General features: G+C 34.5%; 1 protein-coding gene across 1 annotated transcript in view; it reads right to left on the minus strand.

The window, feature by feature from the left end:
* Nucleotides 1-26,835, minus strand: part of LOC149786153 (exostosin-2-like) — a 50,575-nt gene extending 23,740 nt beyond the window's left edge. Inside the window, exons 1-6 of the mRNA XM_089976507.1 lie at nt 26,724-26,835; nt 20,945-21,473; nt 15,404-15,610; nt 6,593-6,809; nt 4,772-4,911; nt 2,538-2,763 (exon numbers count right to left, since the gene is read on the minus strand). Of these exons, the coding sequence (XP_089832633.1) occupies nt 2,538-2,763; nt 4,772-4,911; nt 6,593-6,809; nt 15,404-15,610; nt 20,945-21,441 (1,287 nt within the window). The 5' untranslated portion in view covers nt 21,442-21,473; nt 26,724-26,835. The remainder of the gene's footprint in view (nt 1-2,537; nt 2,764-4,771; nt 4,912-6,592; nt 6,810-15,403; nt 15,611-20,944; nt 21,474-26,723) is intronic.
* Between the last annotated feature and the right edge of the window lie 83 nt (nt 26,836-26,918).

Here is a 26,918-nt window from a genome sequence, read left to right on the forward strand (position 1 = left end):
TGGCAGTTGATGCCTTCAGTCTCCAGTGGAATCTGCTGTTTGTATATGCCTTCCCACTGGAAGTTTGATACAAGTCAGAACTTTCGCTGCTCAGATCATTCTCAGAGCCCCACTGTGGCTATAGTTCTCATGGTTCAAATACCTTTTAGACCTGCTGATCGCTCGACCCAGGTCTCTTCCTCACATAAGTGATTTCCTGTCACAAAACCAGGGATCTCTCACACACAACAACCCATACATTCTCCACCTTCACACTTTAATCATCTCACATGATCTCTCAACCAGAACAAGCTTTTGGGCTGAGTTAAAAACTGAATCATTCAGGTCAGGAGAGCTTCAACATTATAAGTCTATGATGCCAGGTAGAGAATCTTCTGTGATTGGTGTAGAAGGAAACAAAGATCCTAGCTGTCCCTCTGTAAATTCTATTGCTCATTTCCTTTTGTTTCTCTTTGAGAACAAAATATGTCCAGTATCCACTGTCAAGGGCATTAGAGGTGCCATTTCAATACATTTAATTGCATGGCAATTGATTCATATTTGTACCTTGCTGGTCTTATGAAATATTTTGAGCTGTAGAGAACTGTCTCACATTACCTTATGCCAAGATGGAATCTTTCTTGTGTTTTATGGTTATTAACCAACACTGCCGGCTTCCTTCAGGATGTCACTCTCAAGAATATGTTTCCACTTGCCCTTGCCTCCACATGAAAACAAAGTGTGATTCATGCCATGTCTATCGACACAGGCTGTTCCTGTTTTAATGGGAATTATGGTTCTCTTTTTTTCCTTTGTCAACTGTGAGGGCACTCAATTTCCATCTTAAGGTATTTAAAGGGGAAAAAAAGGCTTGGAAGCATCTTTTCTATGTTCTCAAAGGCTTCACAGACATTTCACTTGCCACTATCTCATCATGGATTTTCACAACAATAAAAAGAGCATACCAGTCTCTTACTGATTGAGACCTTTCCTTTATGAAACTGAAAGCCAATGAGGTTCAAGTCATTGCTACCTCATGAGCCTCAAGGTTCTCAATAGATTTACAAACTGAAGAGTCAGTTGACTCTTGACCCCAAAAATCTCAAGAATTAAAATGAAAATCTCAAGTGTCAAAACTGAAATCTCGAGAGTCAATTCTTTTGGACAGTCATGAGCCTGTAGCTGATTCATCATTACTGGTTGAAACAAATGATGTTTAAAATTTCTTGTCTCTTGCCGAATAATGAGAAATACTTGTACAGTATTTTGTAAGAAACATACAATCTCATTTTTGTAAAAGTGTTTCTCTCACTATGTGTTACTGTGTGTATATTTTGTATATGAAACAGAGGATTATTTTATACTTATTATCTATTTTCAACTTCTCAACATATTCTTTTATCAACTACTCAAATCATTTTATATGCAAAAATATACCCATACAACTATCAAGGTTTAATATTCAGATATCAAAGATGTACTTCACAGAACTGTCAGTTCACTTTCCGTACTTCTTAAATTTTCTAAAAAAATTCAGAGATTGAATCTTCTTCTCCTTCTCCTCAGAGCTGACACCATCTTTCTGTTTCTCTGAAGTCTGAGGGTCAGAAAATTGATCACTGGTAGGTCATTTCTGAGACTGAGACAGAAAAGAAAAAATATGTCTTTGTGCCATAGTGATTTTAAAGTTCTGATGTATGCACTGTTATTAAAATGTAATTGGGGGTATGTGTAAAACTAAAATGGTGGATTTTTGGCATGAAAAAGAAAGCTAAACAATGACTATGGGTAACGTGTTGCTGCTATTAAACTATAAATTAATAATATAAGACATATATCCATCGGCAACTATATCACCATTCAAATAACAAGTGTTATAAAATTCAAAAACAGACTCCAAATAATATGTTCAAACACAAGGGTTGCTTTATGAAGTCATCATGGACCAAAAGTAAGCCCAAATCTAAATGTAACTGGACACCAATTTCAATGTAAAATATATAAAAAGCATGCACAATTCCCCCACCTGAACAAATATACTTCTTAAAATTTTGTTCCCAACTGATAAAACTTTTATCCAAAATGATGGCACAAACACCCAAGAAAAATCCCTGAAATAGTCAAAAGATACCGTGGACAGCAGTTGATCTCACAATCTGAAAGATGTTGGATACTGCTTGAAAAGCAACTACATTTAACTGTATCAGTGGGCCTAACAAAATTATCAAGATATTTGATGTTCCAACAAAAGAATAGCCCCTTCAGACAAGCAACTGTTGGAACAATCTCTACTGCTTCTCCAGTTATGTGCACTGGAACTTACAACCATAACAGTGTAATGCAATTCACTACACTCATGCATGCATATTGATGTGCACACATTTGTTCAGGTCAAAAAAATTTGTGTAAGTAATTTACTAGCCAAACTGCATTATATCCTTTTATAATGCATAATAATAGATTGGATATTTTACTGTCCTCAGAATAGAAGTTTGTACTCCTTAAGATTTTGTGATTTACATAAAAATATGAATGAGATTTTAGAACAGTGTGTTAACCTTCATGGGGATTTCATTCCAGTCTTCATACGACCTGGCAGCATAAGGAAAAACTCTATCATTGAGAATCTGTAGAGTGGTAAGCGTAATAGCAGTCATGGTGCTGAAGTATCGCTGCCAGTAGAGGGCGCCCTGCTGACGCATCTTGTAAATCCGATCCATGCTGACAGACTGAATTATCTCCCATGTCCCAGACAGTTCCTCCTCTCTTACAATAATTGCTGCCCTGCAGATAATTGCAAAAAACAAGTCACATTAATTTGTCCTGTCTTGCTGGGAATTGCAACAAACAAGTCACATTAATTTGTCCTGCCCTGCAGGGAATTGCAACAAACAAGTTATATTAATTTGCCCTGCCCTGCAGGGAATTGCAAAAAACAAGCCACATTAACTTGTCATGCTCTTTTTGTCCTAGTAATTTAAAGATCAAGCCTGGTAATTTTAACATTAGAATGGTAAAAAAACAATATTCCTTTCATAACCTGAAAAAGAAGAGGAACCTTATATCTTATAGTTATTGGGTCTTTTAGCTTGGAAATAAGATGAAAAAAATCAACTCTGTCTGCATGAAGTACATTGTCAGGTAGAGTGCCAATGTGATACTTCAGGAATTCTTCTAATTTATCAACAGCCTTTCCTGCAGCATGGTGCATCACACGACAGAGACAACCTGATATGTACAATGATGGAGACATTTTTCAAAATATAGAATGCAACTCCTTTATGAATTCCAGTCATCACTGATGCAGTATCAGCTGAAAACCCCCATACAGTTCTGCCAACTTATGTTTATTCAAAGCATTATCAAGCAAATAAAAACGTGTTTTCTCCAGTGGAATCTACTGTTAATTCTGGTAATGAAAGAAGCGCACCTTGACTTTGCCCTTTTCATTGCCAAGTCTCTTATACAGACTGGGTACAACTTTTTGTCATCATAATCACTGCTCATGTCTGTTGCAATACTAAACGTCCCAATTTTCATGGCTTCTGCAATCTGAAGTGAAGTATCTTCTGCTAAACACCTAACAATATTAGATGACTTTGTTACTGCACATGCATATTTTCTGCAATTTTTGAATCAGGAAACATCTGTTCGAACAAAGGACCAATGTAGTCTTCTACTGCCATGTTTTACCACCATGACCAATATTAAAATCCTTTCCATGCAGCTTGCAAGGGGCATGAAGCTGCCCTAGAATGGAATGCTGTATTGTGTAAATCATTTATTCATCTCTGAATCAGTATTTTGTCTTTTCCTAATCCATCTGTGAAATTATTTTAAAATCACTTTTGCTCTAACACACGCATCGACTAGAATAAATCTGACTTGACTTTTAGCGCCAAATACCTACAGACTGGTTCTGTACCAGATATGAATTCAAACAAAGAATCTGTGAGCAAAGATTAAAAGTTAGAAAACCAGTCTGTTCTCTCCTAACTAAGCCATACAGCTGCTATAAATAGAAACCGAGGTCTAAAGTTGAAAGTAGAAACTAGCATGTTTCTTGGAAATAGGGTAACTACTATAAATAGAACATAATACTGTTAGGAAAGTACATGCAAGTCTTTGGACAAGCATACTCTTCTGTCATAGTTACACAGAAGCCGTCTGTTCTAGAATACAGTCTGTGAAATTAATGGGATGTTAATAAAAATGAGAAAACAAATTATTAATTTATTTGGGAGGGGGATATACCGAAAACGCGTAAACTAAATACAGTTATGAGTAAGGCATAATTTAGCGAAAAAAAGTGTAACGATTACGCCAAAAGCGTAATGGTTGGCGTGTATGCAGATAGGCACCTTAACCAGAAGAAAGATAAAACCCATTTCTATATCTCGTGACACCTTTGCTGAATGGGTGGGGGGTAACAAGGTGAAGGAATTTGTAACATGAACTAGGTACAGGGAAAATAAGAAACTTGCTACAGCTTGTTTTTGCCAATTATTTTTCCAAGCAAATATACCTCTGATTTTTCTGTTTTATATTTATGCTTGTAAAAGATTTTGTTACTAACGAGACAGACTGTAGCTTTGTGGAGATAACATGGGATCAAGAGAAGGAAAATCGACATCAGGCACCTGGTGATAATATTTGGCTTGACAAGTAACATTTATTCATACTTGACCAAGAATATAATGATTTATGTACAAAAGTTCAAGCCTTGTTTTTGCAATTCTGTGGAAGGTGCAATTCTGGACAAGTGAACCTTTTCCAATCCTAAGAATCTTACATTTTCCAATCCAGAACTTCTGAGAATGGCAGAACATATCCATCGGCAACTACAATGGGGATACAGCCAGTCATCAAGGCATCACTCAGCGCTGTCTGTCCCAGCCTAGCTCCTCGAAGCACCAAGCAAAATGTGGCATCCTAAAGAAAACAAAATAAGTTTGTAAAATACATATGCCCCCACCATAGACCAAGTGAAAACAGAAAGAATTTTTTTACAAGAAATTAAAATTGCTATAATGGCATTAAAAATTGTAACAGGTTATCTATATATGCATACAAACATGCATATTAAATTTCATTTATTTATGTATGCATACAAACATGCATATTAAATTTCATTTATTTATATATCTATACAAACAAGCATATTAAATTTCAGTTATCTATATATGTATACAAACATGCATATTAAATTTCATTTATCTATATATGTATACAAACATGCATATTAAATTTCATTTATCTATATATGTATACAAACATGCATATTAAATTTCATTTACCTATATATGCATACAAACATGCATATTAAATTTCATTTATCTATATATGTATACAAACATGCATATTAAATTTCATTTATCTATATATGCATACAAACATGCATACTGAATTTCATTTATCTATATATGTATACAAACATGCATATTAAATTTCATTTATCTATATATGTATACAAACATGCATATTAAATTTCATTTATCTATATATGCATACAAACATGCATATTAAATTTCATTTATCTATATATGCATACAAACAAGCATATTAAATTTCATTTATCTATATATGCATACAAACATGCATGTTAAATTTCATTTATCTATATATGTATACAAACTTGCATATTAAATTTCATTTATCTATATATGTATACAAACATGCATATTAAATTTCATTTATCTGCCTCCTGTACTTTTTTTTCAGCATGCATTCAAGGATGCATTCAAGGTCTTTGTAAAAAAAAAGTTTAAAAAATGTATAAAAGAAAACTGAAATATTACTAAAATCTAATATGGCCATCTAGATGCAAATACAAACAAACCGAGCAAATCTGATTTATCTAAGAGTAAATTTTTGCTAAATCATGCAAAGAAAGTTTTGTCCAATGAAAAGTTTGAAAAAGGTTACAAACTCAAAATTTCTGGCTGGGAAATTTAATCAGGTCATTACTTATGTATACGATAAAGTTTGCAAAATTTTAATAGTGGTTTTCTGCCAATGTATTAAAACAGATTTGGGATGAAGTATAGATGCACTGACATACTGTAATGAAATAATATGCCACTGAAATCACAGTCTGGGATATATAAGCACTCACAAACCAGTCTACTTAAATTACCATATGGCCATACATTGTACTTGATTTTTAAGGTATATTCCCAAACTCCAACTGAAATGGAACAGTCTCCTTCCAAAATAAATTTATTGGGTCTTGGAAGAAACTATGGCAGCCTTTCTGTAAAAGATCCTTTATTGTTTCCTTGATTCTGTTATTAAGATAACTATCTGGAATTTACACTTTTTTGTGTCATTCTATATTATGAAATGCAACATTTCTAATTAACAGGTTTTCAGTCATGTATTCTCCTTAGATGATTAGATGAACAAAAGTATTTCCCTTGATGTAGGGAATTCATCATTACCTTCTTTTCCACTGTGAGTATTGTTTTCACATTTTATGTTTTTATTGTTTTCTGACAGGGATTAGAACAAAGCAGAACTAGCTACTAAACCAATGTGAAGATACATAGGATGGTTGCTTGTCTTAATATGCTCTCTTATTATGTCCCTGACATCAATAGCAAGCAAAACTAACCTGCAGTACATGTGGATAATCATACTTGACAGTTCCCCTGCATCTCCTTGAGAAATTAAAGGTTCTTTGCAGAATACCCTCCTCCTCCTCCTCATTTTCACACTTGTCTAGTAAAAGAAAATCAGTCTTCAAATAACTTTCCATTTCTGTCAAGACAGCTCTGTACTCATGGTGTAGGCCAATCTGTGCTGACACTAGCAACCAAGGACGACTGTCCCTTAAAAATGAAGAAAAACAAACATCAGTGTCTGTTACATTAAAAACAGACCTTACATCTTTTTAGTGCTGCAAAGGATCGTGATGATGAAATACAAAATCTGTTTTAGATGGAAAAGTTATGGGTCTATAACTCTCTAAAGAAAAACTAACTTAATCCTACAGCAGTGTCAAGGGTCACAACTCTTGTTACATACAGAAAGAGAAGTATGCAGTCTAATAATATTTAAAATATGGAGTGACTTAATGATGAGGTTATTAAATATGAAATTATAATAAAAAGCCCCAAAAGCAACAATACTTTAAATTGTACATGACACCCTGCCAACATAAGGGAATACACATATAGTATTTGTCCTGAAAAGAAATGTCATGATGAAAAGCAAAGGTCAAATCTATTTTATTAACAGCAACCTTGACCTTGAGTATGCACATCCCCAAACCAAAATTGGTTCTTTCTTAGGATGAAGAAGACACATGTAAAATGTTCCATACAAATGCACTGTGTAGTGCTTAAGTCACTGTCTGGAAATTAAATGCAAGGTTAAATCCATTTGTAGGAACTGTGGTCTTGACCATTACTAATGACCCCCAAATCAACAGGCTTCTTGCTGGGTCTAAGGGAAACATTTCATTGAATTCTGTTATTTTTAACAAAAGTTATCAAGAAATGAAATGCATTGGTCAATCTTATTTTTTTAGCAACTGTGGCAACTAACCCTGAAATAAATCAACAGGATTTCATCCAAAGTTTAGGGAAAGAAGAGTACTAAATTTCACTGTATTTTATTATCTAAAACTTAAGTTATCGTCCCAAAATTAAATCCATAGGGAAATTCTATTTTTAGCAAAATGAAGCTTGAACTCTGAGCTAGTGACACCAAAATCAACTGGTTGTTTTCTTTGGCTAAGGGAAACAGAAATACCAAGTTTCATTCAAATCTGTATATTGGAACTTAAGAATCATCTATAAATAAAATGAATAGACAACATTTTTTTTTTTATAGCAAGAGTGACTTTAATCCTGGATCTGCTGATCCCATGAACAACAGAGTACTTTCTTGGGCTGCTGATCCCATGACCAACAGAGTACTTTCTTGGGCTTTCTAAGGGAAACACATACACCAAGTTGCACTGAACTTACGTCATCATGCAGAAACCAAAACAGATGTCTATCCCTTGCCCAACTGCCAGGGCTGATGATGTTAAACTATAGGCCTTAAGGTACTAATTCTATTGAAGAATGGGACCCAGTATAAAAATGAGTGGAGATAAAAAGTATATATGGTTTTGGCTGGCCATGATTTGTAGATAATAAAAAGCACAAGTTTAGAAGAAAAAAATCGGACCAATCCAATTTGTAACTTTAAAAAATTTAGATAGTGTTTTGTTAATGGAATTACATCCCTTTTACAGACCCGAGTTTAGAACACTGATTCCTGAAATTAGAATCTGATTCCTTAGAAAAATTTAAATTTAAAGTTGTTAAATTTGTAATGTCATGGTGTTTCCATAATCTCACTATGCAAGTTGAATTAGCACTGTGAGTACTATAAAGAACAGCCTTATAGTTGAATTAGCACTGTGAGTACAATAAAGAACAGCCTTACAGTTGAATTAGCACTGTGAGTCCATTAGAAAACTGACTTAGAGCTGAATTTGCACTGTGAGTCCATTAGAAAACTGACTTACAGTTGAATTAGCACTGTGAGTCCATTAGAAAACTGACTTATAGTTGAATTTGCACTGTGAGTCCATTAGAAAACCGACTTACAGCTGAATTTGCACTGTCAGTCCATTAGAAAACCGACTTACAGTTGAATTTGCACTGTGAGTCCATTAGAAAACTGACTTACAGTTGAATTTGCACTGTGAGTCCATTAGAAAACTGACTTACAGTTGAATTAGCACTGTGAGTCCATTAGAAAACTGACTTACAGTTGAATTAGCACTGTGAGTCCATTAGAAAACCGACTTACAGTTGAATTAGCACTGTGAGTCCATTAGAAAACCGACTTACAGTTGAATTTGCACTGTGAGTCCATTAGAAAACTGACACAGTTGAATTTGCACTGTGAGTCCATTAGAAAACTGACTTACAGTTGAATTTGCACTGTGAGTCCATTAGAAAACCGACTTACAGTTGAATTTGCACTGTGAGTCCATTAGAAAACCGACTTACAGTTGAATTTGCACTGTGAGTCCATTAGAAAACCGACTTACAGTTGAATTTGCACTGTGAGTCCATTAGAAAACCGACTTACAGTTGAATTTGCACTGTGAGTCCATTAGAAAACCGACTTACAGTTGAATTTGCACTGTGAGTCCATTAGAAAACTGACTTACAGTTGAATTAGCACTGTGAGTCCATTAGAAAACTGACTTACAGTTGAATTAGCACTGTGAGTCCATTAGAAAACTGACTTACAGTTGAATTTGCACTGTGAGTCCATTAGAAAACTGACTTACAGTTGAATTTGCACTGTGAGTCCATTAGAAAACCGACTTACAGTTGAATTTGCACTGTGAGTCCATTAGAAAACTGACTTACAGTTGAATTTGCACTGTGAGTCCATTAGAAAACCGACTTACAGTTGAATTTGCACTGTGAGTCCATTAGAAAACCGACTTACTGTTGAATTAGCACTGTGAGTCCATTAGAAAACCGACTTACTGTTGAATTAGCACTGTGAGTCCATTAGAAAACCGACTTACAGTTGAATTAGCACTGTGAGTCCATTAGAAAACTGACTTACAGTTGAATTAGCACTGTGAGTCCATTAGAAAACCGACTTACAGTTGAATTAGCACTGTGAGTCCATTAGAAAACGGACTTACAGTTGAATTTGCACTGTGAGTCCATTAGAAAACTGACTTAAAGTTGAATTTGCACTTAGATTTCTAAAGAGAATACAGTGGTTCTTCATATGCATATACACTTACTATAGAGGCTAAAGTCTATGGAAATAAGAAGCAAAATTACTACCTTTTGTCAAACTCACAAAGATTTTCAGATATGGCACATAGTTGTGTGCGTGTACTCACCAGTCAATTAAGATTTTATTCATAAAAGTAATTCCATAAAAAGAGCATAATTTCAATAATAAAAATACACAACAAACATTAGCTGTGTCCTATGCATGAATAGTACATGTACTTCATCTGAAAATGTCAAAGGTATTGACCTAGCAATACTCTTGTGATGAAGATTCAATAGGTGCGTGTACCTGCAAACTGTATGAAACTAGTTTGGGAGTAAACCATTCAACTGTGTGAGTTCATAGATTCATTGTGAATTCATTAAAACATGTGGAGTCATTCTCTAAAGGAAAGAAAAAATAAAAAACAACAACACTCCCCATATTCATTAACACATTTGCTTTATAACTGTGACTTCGCTTTGCTACAGAGCAGTAGGGAGTAGAATATTTTATTATATTAGCCAATCTCTCCACCCCTACAACTTGAATGGTTTTGTTCCACCCAGTGTTGATGCTGGAAGAACAGTTTCCCATGTATAAGTGAATGATATAAAGATAGAAAATAAAAGAGTTCAGATGATAGGGGGTGTTGTTGTTTTGCATGTGTGGCAATAATCAAAACTGCTGAAAATTCAGTCCATAAACTTGTTTCAACAGGTATTTATGGATGAATGAGCAGGCATAGATAATCTATTGTTATCCCATAAAATGTTAGGTAAATTAATTGATTTATAAATTCAGTTAAGAAGCTTTTTAGACAAGCACACTGTCTGTTTGACTTGTGAACTCTAAAACTCAAAGCTGATTGCATTTGTTTAACTCTGGATTGAATCCAGCCTGGGGCTTCATGCTTCTCATCTTTGTACCCCTTATCTGTTGTAAATACCCAATAATTTAACACACTGACCCCTTTTTGTTTGAACAACTAGAGCAAAAATAATTTTTATGGAACAACGGGGTAATTTTTATATGAAATGCAGAATGGTATTATTGGTCAACTGACTGCATGATGACTGATAACATGCATGTGTTGGCAGCTTTATTGTTTGGGGTGTGAATTTCATTTTATATATCATTGCCCTGTAAATGTAACAAACTTTAGTGGTGAGATTAACACCGATGATTAGCAATTACTGAAATTAATTGATTATAAATTCAGATGTGAATCCTTTCTTTCCTTTGAGCAAAAACTGTATACAGAATGCATTGAAGAAAAATGGAAAAGACTCACTAGTTTATATTATTCATAGTTCAATAACAAGATTAACACTTATCAGCTTTTTAACGAGCTGACTTCTTCTAAAACTAAGCTAAGATGAAATGGCAGTGATCGGCTACTAACACATGTGAAATGAATATTAACAAATTATAGAAACTTTGAAACTTTTCATATCAAGAAAGTTGCAATCATAAGACAATTTTTTCATCAAGATATCTTTTTAAATTCTTAAATCAAACTTATTTATTTGGCATAAAACCTTGCACTTCTTCAAGAAATTGGTTAAGTTATTGTTAAATGTCGTGAGCCATGCTATGATTGTGTTATAATCCAAATTCGTACATGATCTCTTCCCCCCAATGATAACTAACATTTTACACCTTAGTTTTGAACTCTGAATTTTTTTTCCATGAACAATTTTTGGGAGCCATGCTACAATAGTGTTATATCCAAATTCATGCTATAATGAAGTGTGCAACAGCAGGGTTACACCATACGTTTAGATGATGAGCAGTTCGAAATGAGTTTTGTAACATCATAGTGTTTTCATATGTATACTATGGGAGCTGAATTAGTATCACAGATCATTTGGGGTTATACAAACTCTAATCACAGATATCAACACATACGGACAGACCCAGACAATCAAAATTCTAATGTTCCAATCTATGAGGAACTAATTTTTTTCTAGTAAAATATGTCTATTCATGAATACCTAACCAGTCAAAATACCTTAAGAGACCTACTACTACCTCGCAAACCCAGCCCTCCCAGATAAAATTTTTGAGGTAAAAGAGCTAAAAGTCATCTTCCCACCTGGGCAGCGATTGGGCAGAGTGATCTTCCCTTAATACAGGGGTTAGTGGCAAAACCCAGGAATATTTTAGTTACTACAGAAGCATATGGCATGCTCTCTATATGGATGTAACTGCGAGGAGGCTGAGACGGTGTTTATATATTATGATTGGGTAAGTATTCACGAAGAAACATATTTACTAGAAAAAATTTGTTTCTTCTATAATACACACAACCAATCATAATACCTTAGGTGAACAGGTAAGAGGTGGAGGGAATTACATCCCTTTATCCCGGAGATGGGATCTCTGATCCACTAAGGTATATCAGACAGTTTCTAGGTAACCCGACTGGAGTAGACTTCATCTGTTGGGAAGCAGTTTCAGAAAGGGAAAATTTTCCCTCCCATAAATCCAGCGAAGTCATACAGCTGTGTCTTGTGAAGCTCTTGAAAGACCTGGAAATGTGACCTAATGCAGCATGGATCCTGAAGGTGGCCTTGAGTGTAAGTGTCCAGAGTAGAGAATGATTTCAGTACAAAGGTCTGGTTGCCCAAGGATAGAAGCATGTTCTTGGTGATTAAAGAGGGAACCATCATAAGTGAAACTGGCTCGTCTTGTCAGAACTGCATGGAATTCAGCTCCCCCGATAGGACATGTATTTCACTGACTCTGCTTGCCATTTATTAATGTGATAAGGAAGCAGGCCTTGTATGAAAGGTAAGCCAAAGGTGCCCTTGAAAGCAGTTCCTAATGTGTTTTGTTCAGCCAAGTTAGTACCCATTATAGATTCCACTTTGGGTACAGAGCCAATGTTTCTGGCCATGTATAATCAAAGTTGGAGAGTAGACTGGATAAGTCTTTGTTTTGCCTGATATCCTCTCTTCCATGATATCAAAAGGTGTCAGTAATCATGGAATAGTAACCTTGATTGTGTTTGGTGCTAACTTTTTCTCGTCAAAGAGCCAGAGAAGGAAGTTAGCCATTTTAGGTATAGATGCTTGTTATGTATAATGTATTCTTGTGTAAACCACCAGGTAAAACTTTTTCCATTTTTCTTTATAGACTTTCAGAGTGGAGGGCCTTCTTGCTTGAGTGAATTCTCTCCATGACTGAGAACTGTTTATTCCTATGGGCCTGTTTAACATGATCCAGATGTGCAGGTTCAATAGTTCTGGGTTGGGGTGAAACACCTGCCATCATATTTATTTGAGTAGATAAGGGAAATTCTCTATTTTCCAGAGAATTTCCATTGTGAGATTGAGGTCACTGATCCATGACTTCTCCTATCTGAGTGGTGCATTGTGGGATACTTTGATTCTCTTGCTTTTTTTTATCACCTTTGGAATCAGTAGTGTTGGAAGGTAGACATATGTGTCCAGGCCATTGAAATATATGGATAGTACATCAACTGACAGGGATAAAGTAATCATTTGTAATGAGCACATATAAAGGTGACTTAGGATTATAAGGTATGCTGCTGCATTGAGCAAACCTAAAAGGCAAGGTGATTCCCATGTGGAGAGAGATCACCTCGAGAGTAACAAAGCCACCATGGTCCTGATTTCCAATGCCTGTTCCTGAGGGAGAAGTACTCTGTTTTTACTGGTGTGTTGAATTCCATACCTAGATGAAAAATATTTTTGAGATGGTACTAGGTTGTTCGTGTTGACAAGGAAAAACAGATTTGTAATAAGTGTAACCAGGGTTATCAAATCATATTCTAATATATAACTCATCTGATGTTTTTGCAGGATGTAACTTGATGTTGCCACTTTGGAGATGGTCTGGACATCAGCCATAACATGGTTCATCAGACGACTGAAGACCCAGGGAATGATGTTGAATCCAAGTGGGAGCACTCAGAATTGATAATGAATTGACAGAGGACTCTTAAGTCAATGACAGGACACAGAGTGCTGATTGTTTCTGGGACCAAGAAAAGTCTGGAATAAAATCCAGGGGAATTTAAATTTCAAAAAATTTCTATTACCCTTTTCTGAAGAAGGTTGTTTATCTTTGGCTGCAAGGTGATGGCTTTAAATGGGTCTGTTCGAACATTTGTAACTAATGGGACTTGGGACAGAGAAGGAGGTGTTTTGAAAGTGATGCAGAGTCTCTCGGAAACCACTTGTCGGGTCCAATGATCATCATGGCAAATCTGTTGCATTTGGCAGCGAAGAATTTAATCCTTCCTCTATCAGGATCTCCATGAATGGCAGTGCAGAGTGATGTAATTTTTTGAGAGATAGAGGTTGTTGTTTATAGAAACTCTGGCATAATCAATTGCTACTTCTCTGACTGATGTCTACTTTGGTTTGCGAGAACCATGGTTTTAGAAAGGAGGAACTACGAGTGGACAACGTTTTAGAGGTTTGTGTTCAAGTTGTGTCCCTTGGTTCCTTTTGTTAGTTTCCCAAAATGTCTCTCTATTGCTGTTGCAGTTGAGGGGTGGGAAAATATGTCTCCTTAGTGGCTTGTTTGTGTACTTCATCATCTGGCCATTAAAAAGTAGAGTAGATGATAATGGCTGTGCTCGTAGCTTGGCCTTATGATGGTCATTAAGGTGGAGGTGGATAGCAGTGCACCTTGTGCCAATTGTAAATTTGCAGCTCTGTCATGTGGTGTTTTGAACTGGAGAGCCATTAGTTGATTTATCTCCCTTATCTGCCAAAAATTCCTCCACTTAGGACATACCAGCATGTAGGATTATGGTGTTTTCATCCTTAGACGTGCTTTTCTGCACTTTGTCCATGGTCTAATCTGTAAGACAAATAGAGCAGAACATGCAAAACTGTTGTAGCTCTGCACCTATCTCTTATTATTGAATGCAAAATCGACGCAGAGCTATCCTTTCTAGTGTTACCTGGAAAATAACAGACAATTTAATAAAGCCATGAAGAATCCAGGTAAAAAAACAGAATAATTCACCATACTGCCTGTGAGAGATTCAAGAACGACCTATCCAGGTAAATGCAATGAAGCATGGCACGTGGATGCTAAATGTATTAGCAAAAAAACTCACCTGTATTTAGCCAGCTGTTGTGGAATTATACATATATTAAGAGTGTTCTATAGTTTTCAGGGACTCGCACAAACAAAAATAAAAAGCACAATCTGAATTTATTTGTGAAGCCGAATAGGCTACCAGAGCAAATATCTATGTACAATTAAATTTGTAAAGATGACAAAGTGTGGTAAAAGTTTAAAGGCAAAACTCTACAGACATAGAGAGAAAGAAAAATTGAAAATATAGAGTGAGTATATTTTCCTTGTGAAGTGCAAACTCCTACAACTTTTATCACAGTTGATTTTGGATTTTATGAGGTTTCTCGTGGTGACAGCACGCTTCTTACCACAAGTAGAAGTAGTAAATGAGATATCCATGGGTTTTGCTGCCAATCCCTATATCAAGGAGACATCACTCTGCCCGACTGCCACCTGGGTAGGCAGATAACCTTTAGATAACTAAACATTTTATCTGGGAGGGCTGGATTTGTGAGGAAGTTGTAGATTTCCTAAAGTATTATCATGACTGGGTAATGTATCTAAAGAAGATATTTAAAACAAAAAAATTCTAAGAATATTTTTTTTTCATTACAGGTATGACTTTGGTGGCAGCTCGACATCCACCACAAGAGGGTTGTACACGGGTAGTGAGACATCAAATGTGCGTCTGTACGACCAGGTGGAGAATCCTCCACCAGCTATAATTGCCTTCCCACAATCTACCTCCAGAACAGTGGAGTAGTCTGGCACACTACCAGGCAGCATGTTGAACAGTATGTGGTTGGAGCCGGCATTCCAGCTGTACAAAAAAAAAGCAATTTTTGTTAAAGTTCTTCATGCATGCATAATACAAGTTATTTATGTATATGGAATACAAGTTATTTATGCACATGGAATACAAGTTATTTATGTATATGGAATACAAGTTATTTATGTATACATAATGCAAATTATTTATGCATACATAATACAAGTGATTTATTTATGCATAATACAAACTATCAATGTATACATAGTACTAAAATATAAACTGGAACTGACAGTGAGAACCAAATTGTCACCAAGCATTTTCTGTGATTCTTTCTCCCCAAATGCATTAACTTGATTCCCAATGCTATCATCTGATACTCTATTGTAGAGGATTGATTAAGAGAATGTTCTAAGCATTAATAAGCCCATCTCCCATAATATTCAAGTTGCACAGTCTTCATCATGTAGAGGATTGATTAAGAGAATGTTCTGAGCATTAATAAGCCCATCTCCCATAATATTCATGGTGCACAGTCTTCATCATGTAGAGAATTGATTAAGAGAATGTTCTGAGCATTAATAAGCCCATCTCCCATAATATTCAAGTTGCAGTCTTCATCATGTAGAGGATTGATTAAGAGAATGTTCTGAGCATTAATAAGCCCATCTCCCATAATATTCATGGTGCACAGTCTTCATCATGTAGAGGATTGATTAAGAGAATGTTCTGAGCATTAATAAGCCCATCTCCCATAATATTCAAGTTGCAGTCTTCATCATGTAGAGGATTGATTATGAGAATGTTCTGAGCATTAATAAGCCCATCTCCCATAATATTCATGGTGCACAGTCTTCATCATGTAGAGGATTGATTAAGAGAATGTTCTGAGCATTAATAAGCCAATCTCCCATAATATTCAAGTTGCAGTCTTCATCATGTAGAGGATTGATTAAGAGAATGTTCTGAGCATTAGGTGGCGCTATACAGTTTCGCATTTTGCATAGGGTTAGGAATTTAAAGAAAAAGAATGTCCCCGGCTTTCCTCACTGGTTATACTGGCTATTTAAAAAAGACCTCGTATATCTTAGGTATAATGCAAAGAACCTTTAATTCCCTTTATTTTGGTGTATGATTGATGGGTGTACTATGGGTTATAGAGTATACAGCTTGGCCTTACTTCAAATGTGCACCTTTCAAAAAAGTGCTAGCTCTACTTGGTCATTTTCACTTCCTGAACTTCAGAGGTCAATTGTATAAAAAAGAGCCGATAACTTTTTTTACATTTTATATATTTGGTAATTCATTCATTCCACTTTCAGAAGCTGGTATTGTCTAGTTTGGCAAAATTCATTTTCCCTATTTTAATAGCTGCTATGTATAGTGTACTTTAGACTAATTCAGACTGATTTTTTAACACAAGGGAGCAGTCATTTTAGTTAGCAGTGTGCTTAAATCATGTAAAATTTCCAAAAGTACAATATCCAAAAGAAATATCATCCACATTACATTAATGTAGCATAGAGGTATGCAAACATTCTCTCCACTGTGCATGTTTTAAATGCGAACTACTTCACCTTACATACGTCACTCTCTCAAAAGTACATATTATCTGGTGAGCGCCACCATAAAGAAGATGTAGGTATTATTTTTTTATGACTTAATTATGCTTATATGGCTGAAATATTTAAGTCGCAAGCATCAAAACAATCCTTATGAATAATTCTCCTGCCTTTTTCCCCACAGAACAGTATTTATGAGTGTCAGAGTCTCTAACAAGTCCAGCCTACCCCCCCCATGATAAAAGTGAGCTATTTTAAGAATGCACATTACATGTAAACATAGCAACCAATGTTATGCTGAATGACAGGAACATGAAACTAACCAGAATTATTTCTGAGATATCAACAATGAATTTTACAATTAGAAAAGGGAGGTAACTCATCAGCTTCATAAAGGTCAAAGGTCAAAGTGTAAAATATTTGCCTATTGTTTAATATGGAAGAAGCGAATTCACTTTCTCTTCATTTATTTTTTTATTTCATTGCAAATAAATGAAAAGAAACATTTTCACCATATATTTCTGTCACTTATTGCAACAGTTTTAAATTTAAGTTGACTCTATTCCTATATTCTAAGTCTTCTAATTTCCCCATAATTAAGGTCACTACTCACTCAAACATACCTCATGGCAAATTATGTAAGCAAGAGAAAAATGATCATAATTAGCTTATTTTCATGCTTAAATGCAATATGAATGTACCATTTTATTCAGAACATCATACATAATTATATGAAAATAAAAAAAAATAATTGCAAACATTTTTTTATTTTCTTTAAGGTGGCGCTATACAGTTTCGCATTTTGCATAGGGTTAGGAATTTAAAGAAAAAGAATGTCCCCGGCTTTCCTCACTGGTTATACTGGCTATTTAAAAAAGACCTCGTATATCTTAGGTATAATGCAAAGAACCTTTAATTCCCTTTATTTTGGTGTATGATTGATGGGTGTACTATGGGTTATAGAGTATACAGCTTGGCCTTACTTCAAATGTGCACCTTTCAAAAAAGTGCTAGCTCTACTTGGTCATTTTCACTTCCTGAACTTCAGAGGTCAATTGTATAAAAAAGAGCCGATAACTTTTTTTACATTTTATATATTTGGTAATTCATTCATTCCACTTTCAGAAGCTGGTATTGTCTAGTTTGGCAAAATTCATTTTCCCTATTTTAATAGCTGCTATGTATAGTGTACTTTAGACTAATTCAGACTGATTTTTTAACACAAGGGAGCAGTCATTTTAGTTAGCAGTGTGCTTAAATCATGTAAAATTTCCAAAAGTACAATATCCAAAAGAAATATCATCCACATTACATTAATGTAGCATAGAGGTATGCAAACATTCTCTCCACTGTGCATGTTTTAAATGCGAACTACTTCACCTTACATACGTCACTCTCTCAAAAGTACATATTATCTGGTGAGCGCCACCTTAATAATACGATCTCCCATAATATTCATGGTGCACAGTCTTCATCATGTAGAGGATTGATTAAGAGAATGTTCTGAGAATTAATGACTTTATCTCCCATCATATTCATGGCACACAGACTCTATCTTAAATGGTTTAGACAGAGTTGTCCAATATTACACACACATACATGCTGGACCACAAATCTGACAAAAGTGAATTAAATCTAAACGTATTTAACTGAACTTTAAACAGTATCATTAACTGACTGCAATTGGCTGCAATGTAATCAACAGTCCGATTATTGTGAAGAGAGACATTTTATGACATCTGCTGTGAATCTGATAAAGCTGATTAATAAAAATTACAAATTTTATGAAAATTACATTCAATGAAACGTGTCTATATTAGTCACCAAGTAAACACAAGATTCTGTCTTTATAGATGGGTCTCTTGGTCTTAATGTCAATAACATCTCAAAATATCCTCCTTAAATTGAGATGTTTAAACATCTTTCTTACTGCTGGGTAGGCAACAATCATTTATTTTCACAGAACATTCAGCTGACATTGCATAATAAAATACATAGTCTTGAAGTTTTCTTAATAGAATTTTGTCTTATCATTGAGGAAATTGTGGAGGATTTCCTTACACATGAGAAATTCTTTTTTCATGAATAAAAAGGTTACAACAGATTAAATTTTAACACAAAAGAGTTATTTGCAATCCATTTCACCATCTCTGCATCTGACAAAACTATTTATTTTGTTAGATATATCATAAGCAAGAAAAAATAAAATCTCAATTTAAGGATAAATTTTGAGAATGTTAATGAAAAAAGGGCAAGTCAACTTAATAAACTAGGTCAAAAATAATGTTTTTATGAATAAATGTTTTTTTTTTAATGAGGTATATAATGATGCAGATTTCACTGCATCTACCAGTCAAGTCGACAATCTAACATATTATCAAATTTCATTGCCAATCTTACTGACACTGTCACACATGATGCAAATTTCACTGTCAATCTAACTGATACTGTCACACATGATGCAAATTTCAGTGCCAACCTAACTGACACTGTCACACATGATGCAAATTTCACTGCCAACCTAATTGACACCATCACATATAATGCAAATTTCACTCACAACCTAACTGACAGTGTCACACATAATGCGAAGTTTATAATTAGCAAGGTATGTGTCATCTGCGAATGAAAACATACATATATTTTGTCCCTGTCCAAAGTTAAGATTCTAATAAAATTGCCAAACAAATTATTTTAATATTTTACGTCACATGTTACATGAAATCACTTACTAGTTACATGTTACTCATCTGTCTTATATTGTCTCAGGTACTGCATGGCTCAAAATTTAATCGCAATCCACTAACCTGAGGTCAATGATATGTCGACAGATCACTGAAATCCCAGCCATGACTAATTGGTTGGATCAGTGAACATTTCTGCTGGTGGCTATTTTAATAATTAATAAGTGGTCTTGTGTTAAATGTGTCCAAACTTAAGACACCATTCTCTTTCATGATTAATTCAGCACAATATCCTATTTTATCTGAATGACAACTAATATCCTCCATGGTAAAATAAATACCTGCTGTGGCAATATATACATGTCATTTTATGCATCAAGTAAATTATGATGATTAATGTCAGAAAAGTTTGCACATGGAACTAACTTGGCCCAAACAATGATTCAATACAGATAATAACAAATGATTCTGGGTATCAGGTTAGTAGTGGCCAACTAAATGCAAGGCATTTCATTAATATGTGCAGATCTCACATATAATATTAAGCATAGATCTTGCTCATAGTCACACACATCCAACAGGATGCAAGACTTTTTAACAAGTTTTATCAAAATCTGACCAGATGCTAATCTTGATAAACTCAGACAATCTAATGCAAGATCACATTCACTCATAATCATACCTAACTGAGATCTTGACAATACAGGCCTATTTACCAAATCAGAACCCTAGGTGACCAAGTTGTATAAGCTGATCAACTTCACAGATCGCTAACAAACAAGTAGTTTGATGTCAAAGATAATTACTGCAATAAACCAATAGTCTAATGCCAAAGATAATTACTGAAATAAACAGTCTTATGTCAAAGATAATTACTGCAATAAACAAATAGTCTTATGTCAAAGATAATTACTGCAATAAACAAATAGTTTTATCAAAGATAATTACTGAAATAAAATCTTATATCAAAGATAATTACTGCAATAAACAAACAGTCTTATGTCAAAGATAATTACTACAATAAAGTCTTATGTCAACAATAATTACTGCAATAAACAAATAGTCTTATGTCAAAGATAATTATTGTAATAAGCAAATATTCTTATGTTAAAGATAATTACAGCAATAAACTGCACTACCTTGGTAAAGACGCTAGAACTCTGCTGGTTTCCTTTAACCTGATATTATTTTGGTTCAAGAGATCAATGGATGGCGCAAGAAAACAGGCTGTGTCCGGGTCATCTGTGGAGAAAGGACTATCCAAAATTGCTGTTAGTATCTCATAGAATTCTTTAGAGATAGGCAGTGTCAAAGGTTCCCCATGCTCATCTAAAAACTGCTGTAATGGGTAGACATATACACTGATCCTAGTAAGATCATTGTTACCACAACGATATATATCTAGACATGAGTAGAAGGTACAGCTTTCATCTCTGTGTTTTGCTGATGGACTGTTTAAGGGTAGTTCCATGGGACTAGCTGTTTTTATTTTTAGTGGAGCCAAATGTTGAGAATCCTGTTCATCATTAGAAACTGGCCAGAGCATAGACAGGATAGCTAGCAATACTGACACAAACACTGCTCCAAAAAGTAGCACAAAGAATTTCTTGTACGCAATTGCCATCTTCCATTTCATAAATTTCAGATCCCCTCTAAAGACAAATATTACTGAAATGATAACGAAGTATTATTATTAATATAATGATGACGATGATGATGCTTAAGAAAGTCGATATAAAAAGGGTCAATAAACCTATCACCAATTTGACAGTAATGCAATCACACTGAGGAACATTTTGTATTTAACATTATTGTGGCATAATGTTTTGTTACCCATTATGAGTGTCATATCTGAAAATTTCTGATTTGGAGACACATATGAGCTAGTCTCTTTCTGATGAATAAAAACGAAATATGATAGATCACAAATTAAAAATTTTAAATCATATTATACAAACTTTTAAATTTTGCTAATATGCAATTCTGTTCTTTTTTCTGAATTTATCAGCTGTTATTATTAAAGAAGTCATACATGTCATAAGGCCACATATTATTTCAGCCATGGGTATAATTTTTGAGAAGCTGATTACAAACACATTTAACTGGTGATTATTCAGTTTATTTCATTCCTCATCGATCAATATTACTTGGTATATCATAATATAAATGTAACAACAAATGCATAGATCTAAATCAATGTTAAAGAATGTGGAATCTTTTGGACAAGGCCAAGCAATAGGTGTATTCCAATATAACAGACTGAATGTCATTCACTATGACATCACAATGAAAGAACAGAATGTTGGAAAACATTTATAATACCGTGCATTGGTAATGTTTAGACATGACATTCTCTTGTCTTGAGCCTATTAAGTACCTGGCTGCCATAAAAAGTCCATAGCAATAAAACTTTTCATCTGGAAACTGATGACAACTAAGCTGCAAAGCATTCAAAAGTCAGGCATAAATACACTTTGGTTAAACTATAATACTATTACATTTTACAACAACAATTAATATTTAAGATATATTACTATAATTGCATTTTACAACAACAATTAATATTTAAGATATACTACTATTACATTTTACAAAAATTATTATTTAAGAGCAGAACCACATTGAAACACATAACAATGCACACATCTTTTAATGTTTAAAATCATTACTATTTTTATATTGCATTTGTTCAGTAAAAACTTTGTATGCATTTGTTCACAAAATTCTTACCGAACAGATACAATACTACTACTGTTATGATTTCAAATTTTGTTTTACATACTGCAATTTGTATGGGAGGTGTGTGATTTGAATTTTTAACATTGCTTTAACAATTTTTCAGTCATATCACTACGATGTCTGCAGTGTGGCAGTTTATAGTGATGTCTAGCACTGGGGCATCATGCAGCAGACATGTAGTATGATGTCCCACCCAGTCACATTATCCCGACACCAGGCCAACCAGTCCTAACACTAACCTCTTAATGCTGAGCGCCAAGCAAGGCAGCTGTTAGTCCAATTTTTTTTTAAAAAAGTCTTTGGTATGACTTGGCTGGGGATCGAACCCATGACCTACCGCATTGTACAGTGTATGGGTGTGTGCTACATTATGCATGTTATCCATATATTGATACATTTTCATAACAAAACTATAAAAGAAGCCTACATTTATGTATTGAGTGAATTTTACAAATTATTCTAAGTTTTAATTTTTATGAACAACTTGACACTATATCAATATACTGATACACTTTCATGGTACATTGTAAAATATACTTACACACTTTCGTGGTACATTGTAAAATATACTTACACTCTTTCACTGTATACTGGAAAATATACTGACACACTTTCATGGTACATTTTAACTATACTGATACACTTTCATGGTACATTTGACAATATACTGAGATACTTTCATGGTGACTGCTCAGATGGTCTAGTGGTTAGAGCATCCACTACGGATGTGGGAGGTCATGGGCTTGATCCCGGCTGAGTCAAACCAAAGACTTACAAAAATGGTACTAACAGCTGCCTCGCTTGGTGCTCAGCATTAAGAGGTTAGTGTTAGGACTGGTCATCCGGGTGTCAGGATAATGTGACTGGGTGGGACATCATGCTACATGTCTATGGCATGATGCCCTAGTGCCAGACATCACTATAAACTTTCACACTGCAGACATCATAGCGATATTACTTAAAAATCATTAAAGCTATGTTAAAAATCTAAGTCATACAAACACACTTTCATGGTACGCTGTACATGATTTTTGGATTTCTGTAATGTGATATATCTAGTATAAATTTTAAATGACTGCTTTGTGTTGGACATTGGTATCCAATTTCATTTTATTATTTTCTTTGTTCAGACTGTGAATGGTTATGTGAATCTTACAAACGTGTTTTGTATAAAAGTACTGCATCCAGATGTACACAAATTGTTATATCTTTCCCAGCCATTGATAACATAGTTCATAAAGTGTTCTTTATCAGACATAAGGCAAAGTACAGTGCAGCCTGCTATAATGCACCCAGCTATAACGCAAATTCGGATATAATGCAGTCATGGCATGGCTCCCGAAATTTCATATATTCATTTGCACCTGAAAAAATAATTTTTGTTCAAAGTACATGAAATAGTGTATAAAAATGTATTATCATTATAGGGAAGAGATCGTGTATGAATTCGAATTTAATATAATCGTGGTGTGGCTCCTGAAATTTTAAATACATGTATGTGTACTTTTCTCATACCGGGAAAGAATATTTGTTTTTAACTACCAGAAATAGTGTGTAAAACATTTATTATCATTTTGGGGAAGAGTTAACGTATGAATTTAATATAATACGATCGTGGTGTAGCTTCTGAAATTTAACTATCACCAGGTTCTTAAAGTGTTACGCCAAAATAAACATTATCGGAAATGTTACTTTATAATGGTCCATGACGAAAGCCAGTAAGTCGTTTTTGTGATTGTCATCAATTAATTCTGTATACAATCTTTGCTCAAACAATAGTCAACATGTGTTTCTTCTTTAACTGCACACACAACCAAGCAGCAGACAATGCGGTGGTTGATAAAAGATTCTCAGAGTTTAACAAACATAAAAAAAACAAAAGTCGCCAATATGTTTGCTGGGCTTGGCAGTGTTATTAGACGCAATCAGTTGACCAGTAAATAATGTCTGCTTTTTTAGCTGGAAATTGAAAGGGTATGAAATTGTACATGCGTACAGCTTAAATTTTTTTATAAACGTGACACGTGACCATTGCAGGCATACCGCACTTAGTTCTCGGGTTTTACATGGGTATGATGTTTGTTTATGAACTCGTTATTAATTTCCTATTTTTTTTGTAAAAATATTTCACCGTTATGGAAAAGCAAATTCACAAATGCAAGGCATTCTCTGCACTTTGCATAATGATTAGTATAGTAGTTTTCACACATTTTTGATATTCACAAAATCTGAAGTAAAAGTTATATGCACGCTGAAAGCATGTGCTGATTGTTAATTATTCTTGCTGTAGTCATTCAAACAAATAGGCGTACAAACGTTAACTATTGGAAATTTGCAATAGATAAATGTACACGGAAACGCATATGAGAAAATGTTAGCAGTATGAAATTTGTACAGATACCATTCATAGACCCTGGAACGTTATGAACTGTACATGTGCTTCATTTTTCTTAACCTAATTTTGCCGTTAATTTTTCCCATTGAATTCAGACACATAATGAAGTGTGACAAAATTATTTAATAGTTTAAATATGTATGCAATTTTTGCAATGGGATTACATATATTATGGGTTAACTGCAAGCCCCGACGGTACGATATCAGACTGCAAGTAAACGGAATTGATACCCTGTTCAAGCTATATATTAGACGTTGAATTCAGACACAATGATCTGGGATTTTTTAAAATTGAATATTGTAAATCTGTGTGCAAGTTTTCAATGGAATTACATGCATTATAAATGAATTGCATGAAACGACAGCATGATAGTAAACGGTGTTAATACCCTATTCATCATTCACATTAGACATGAATGCACATATGTGCCAACAAGTTGTTCTCTGAAAAAAGTAAAATACTGTAAAACCCCACATTAATGCGATCCACTTTTTTTAAAACCCCAATTATCGCATTATAGTGGGGTTCCAATGTACTGAGTGTGAACTGTGAACTGAAATACCACTAGTCCTACACTGTGTATAATATATCAATGAGTTCCATGAATCAACTGAATTAGCACCATATTTCATAGCTATACTTGAAAGTGACATATTTCATAGCTATACCTGAAAGTGACATATTTCATAGCTATACTTGAAAGTGACATATTTCATAGCTATACCTGAAAGTGATTGAGGTTTACTTAGTCCAGTATTGTTTATGTAATTTAATTTTGAATATTGCGATGTGTATTTCTTGGGGCATGCAAATAATGACCTTCCAATGCAATCTGGATGTATTAGGATCCAGATAAAGTGAATATGTGCAATTTAAAAGTATGAGTAATCATATTTTTAAAAACGACACTCATTACTTAAATAGATGGTTCTGAATGCCTACAAGACTTCTACTACTGCATCATCTATAGTATTCTCATATCATCCCATTTGTTTGTAACCTCCGCCTAACAATTTTCAGGACAAAATGCATCAAGGATATAAAAATGCACAAAACTTAGTCATTTCATTCATTGATTTATAAGCTCTGACCTGACTGTTGCCAGGGGAACCCAAACACTGTCAACTTGCTGGTGTTTTATTTTCGTCTATGTTTCCAAGCAAGAAATGTAATGTAGTTCAACACCAAATAATTTTAAAAAATTTGAGTTACAACACATATCCACAACAGTTTCTCCTTTAAATTTCTTCATTTCGTTTCATGAAATATTAAAAACTAGAAATTGCAAATACTGCACATAGACGACAGATATATATATATATATATATATATATATATATATATATATATATATATATATATATATACACACACACACACATACACACAGAGAAAATGACTGTTCTAGAAACCAAAACAGGAGAGTGAGCAGTCTGCTTGTCTATATGGAAAGCATCCGTTTGCTTTGAAACGCCAATAAGTCGACATCGTTAGGGTCCCCTTAGCGACACTCAGGTCACAAATTACGAATCAACAAATGGCTAAGTTCTGTTCGTTTTGTATATCCTTGATGACTTTCGTTTTTTTTTTTTTATAAAAGAAATCGGTAATGGGTTCAAACAAACGGGAAAGCGCGAATAGTTGAATTTTCCGGTCCTAACCAAGCCAAGTTACTTTGGAGAAGATGATGTTTAAAGACGTGTCTATTGAAGGTGATCTGAATAACTCGAAGAGATCAGTGACTACTGATGAGGTAAAGTATAAACAAGAATTACGATATTACCACCAGGATAAGATATTGGAGCTCAATTTTGACTCCATCTTGAGGCTATTGACACTTCAATAGAATTATTCTATACCAGTTGTACTGATTCAAGATTGTTATGACGAAATTCTAGAACCAGACCAACTTTGTTCGACTGACTTACTTTCATAACCATTTTACCAAGAGGACTATATTCTACACGTTGTACAATCA

The sequence above is a fragment of the Sinohyriopsis cumingii genome, chromosome 12 (genome assembly GCF_028554795.1).
Source record: "Sinohyriopsis cumingii isolate HCF-2022 chromosome 12, ASM2855479v2, whole genome shotgun sequence".
In the NCBI taxonomy this organism is placed as follows: Eukaryota; Metazoa; Mollusca; class Bivalvia; order Unionida; family Unionidae; genus Sinohyriopsis; species Sinohyriopsis cumingii.